Below are 2,398 nucleotides of genomic sequence, written 5' to 3' on the forward strand. Positions count from 1 at the left end.
TTGACATCAGAAGAGTTACAAGGTGTGTTAAGTGGTGGTGTCCCATCCTTTCAGCTTGTTGGCCTGAGGTAGGATTAAATATATTTAAATAGTGGAGTAGGGTGGTGTTATTTTTTATAATTATTATTTTATTTTGTTTTGTGAGTGTAGTGTTAGATGGTAGAGTATTTTTTTAAACATTTTTTTAAGCAAAGTATACGTGAGAACTCCAGTCTAGTAGGTGGCGGTAATGCAACATAGATTAGATGCCAACCGCCATTAAACCTAATCGAAGAAACGTTGGACCACTATTCCCACTAAACTAGTGCGCAATACATTTTCGGAAGTAGTTAGTGCGCCTGCGTACAACAAACGGTCGCGCGCAATATTTGAGTTTTGTTTGATTGACTTCGTGCCTGGGGAAAAGATAATACGTGGATTTTTAACTATGTAGCTAGCAATGGCAAAAGCCTCCAACCTGACGAGGACAGATTTGGACTCTTCATTTGAAAGCCAGTTGTCAGTTTCAAGCCGAACTTCTAATAGAAGTTTGCGAGTGGCAGAGAAGGAAAGAAGAAAGAACCAGATCGGGGATCCATTTGTACTTGCGCTGAAGTACTTCTCAGAAGGTAGCAAGAGAAGCTAACGTTTGCTAGCCTGCTAGTATAACATTGCTTGCAGAAGGCAAGCGTAGCTAACGTTAATGTTGTAGCTACCTTTTAACCAAAGTGAACTAGCTATTTGACCGTATGGCAGCCCAGTTTATTGCTATGTGTTCTTATCAGACCCCGCCCAGTCTTCTTGTTTTGGAAACACCCTTTTACTTATCTTGGACACAACATAGGAACAACCATTACAGAGACTGCCGATGTTGTGTTCCAAAGTGACCTTTTACTGTAACTTATTTTGCTGACGTTAGTTAGCTAATGCATAACCAGCGTGGGTGGGGTATGGTTAGACTGAACAAGGAAAGGAAGGTATGTAGTATGCACAATTTGCAAGTGATCATTTAGTTACGAAGTACAACAATTGCATATAACTTAATTTATTATTCAACAGATATTTATTTAATGCTAAGGTTAATCACACAAACAATAAGAGGATATCTAGCTAACGTTACACGTAACGTACAAAATAAATACAATCATGTGATTCGAAATGTTACAGCTGGATGTTACCTACTAACATTGTTTGCTATTAATGAAGTACATTGGAATTCAATAGCTAACTAGCTAGCTACAGTAACTAAACCGCATCCAGTCACAGAATGTCCATGGCTTCACATGAGCTGTTTGTTTCCTAGTGGAGGCAGGTACCCCATGCGCGGGGAACGATGTACTGGAGAGGAACCTGGTGCTGGTGGAGAGAGTGGGGCTCAGTCGAGGACTGCCTCCTGAGGCCATCTCCGTCATGTTGGACTACGCTATGAGCTTACGTATGGGTACGAACAACCAGCAGCCACTGCAACTACAGACTGACATGAAATTTAGATTTACACTATGCTGAATTAATTTGACCATGCATAACATTTCAGCGCTTTCTCTTCCCTGAGCAGGAGGTGTGACGTGTGTTCGGGTCCTGAAGTTTCTAATCCCTGCAACTGTGGTGCCACAGGAGGCTGTTGTTCGAGCAGTGTCGTGGTTATGTGTCGGCAAGATAGCAATCGGCACACAGGTAAAGAGCTCCTCTGTCTCAAAGGTCTATAAGTCACACTCACAGATTTAAAGGTTGACACTGAAGACTGAACGTAACATTACAGTACTAGTTTCATCAGGATTGCTCTGTGTACTCTTTCCCTATACGTGCTTGAAACTGGTGTTATGGGGTGTGTTCCAGGTTCTTTTCCTTCGGTGGGTGCTGACTGTTTTCGACATGATCGACTCCAAGGACCATCTTCGAGCCATCTATGGCTTCATCTTCAGCTTTGTGACTGAGGAGAATTTGGTATGTGCAGGAGTCGTACCCCCCCCCCCCCTGCTCTGATGATATCAATGAATGTCTTGAGTTTTTACATTGGCATTAGATTGCATTGCTATTTAAATAACGATTGCGTTGTTGTGTTTCAGTCTCCTTACATCTGCCATTTGCTTTACCTTTTGACAAGGAGAGAAAGTGGTAAGTGACTTCTTGTTACTCAATGAACCATTACCATATGGTCCAAGTTGTTCCTGCAGCACAACATTGCTCTTCGTTTTCTTTTCTTTCTGTCATAGTTCGGCCATTCAGAGTCAGAAAACTGTTGGACCTCCAAACAAAAATGGTAAAACAAATTCTGTTTTTTAAGGTGTTGCCAACTTAATACAAGTGAATGCATGGGAGACATCTAACAATTGTATTACCGTTATGAAATAGTTTGTGATAAATGGCAGGAGGAGAAAATACTTGTATATTGTTTGTAGCTCTCTACATAATCCCCATA

The 2,398-nt window shown here is 41.3% G+C and overlaps 1 protein-coding gene across 2 annotated transcripts in view; it reads left to right on the forward strand.

Annotated features, from left to right (window-relative positions):
- The first annotated feature begins 333 nt into the window (after positions 1 to 333).
- Positions 334 to 2,398, forward strand: part of LOC139365950 (centromere protein I-like) — a 23,917-nt gene continuing 21,852 nt past the window's right edge. The window contains exons 1-6 of one of the 2 annotated variants that reach the window (XM_071103012.1): positions 334 to 608; positions 1,283 to 1,420; positions 1,535 to 1,653; positions 1,816 to 1,923; positions 2,046 to 2,094; positions 2,193 to 2,239. In XM_071103012.1, the coding sequence (XP_070959113.1) occupies positions 440 to 608; positions 1,283 to 1,420; positions 1,535 to 1,653; positions 1,816 to 1,923; positions 2,046 to 2,094; positions 2,193 to 2,239 (630 nt within the window). In that variant the 5' untranslated portion in view covers positions 334 to 439. Of the gene's footprint in view, positions 609 to 807; positions 957 to 1,282; positions 1,421 to 1,534; positions 1,654 to 1,815; positions 1,924 to 2,045; positions 2,095 to 2,192; positions 2,240 to 2,398 lie in introns of those variants that run through there. The other variant, XM_071103013.1, reaches the window with a different exon arrangement.

Source organism: Oncorhynchus clarkii, chromosome 14 (genome assembly GCF_045791955.1).
Source record: "Oncorhynchus clarkii lewisi isolate Uvic-CL-2024 chromosome 14, UVic_Ocla_1.0, whole genome shotgun sequence".
Lineage (NCBI taxonomy): Eukaryota > Metazoa > Chordata > Actinopteri > Salmoniformes > Salmonidae > Oncorhynchus > Oncorhynchus clarkii.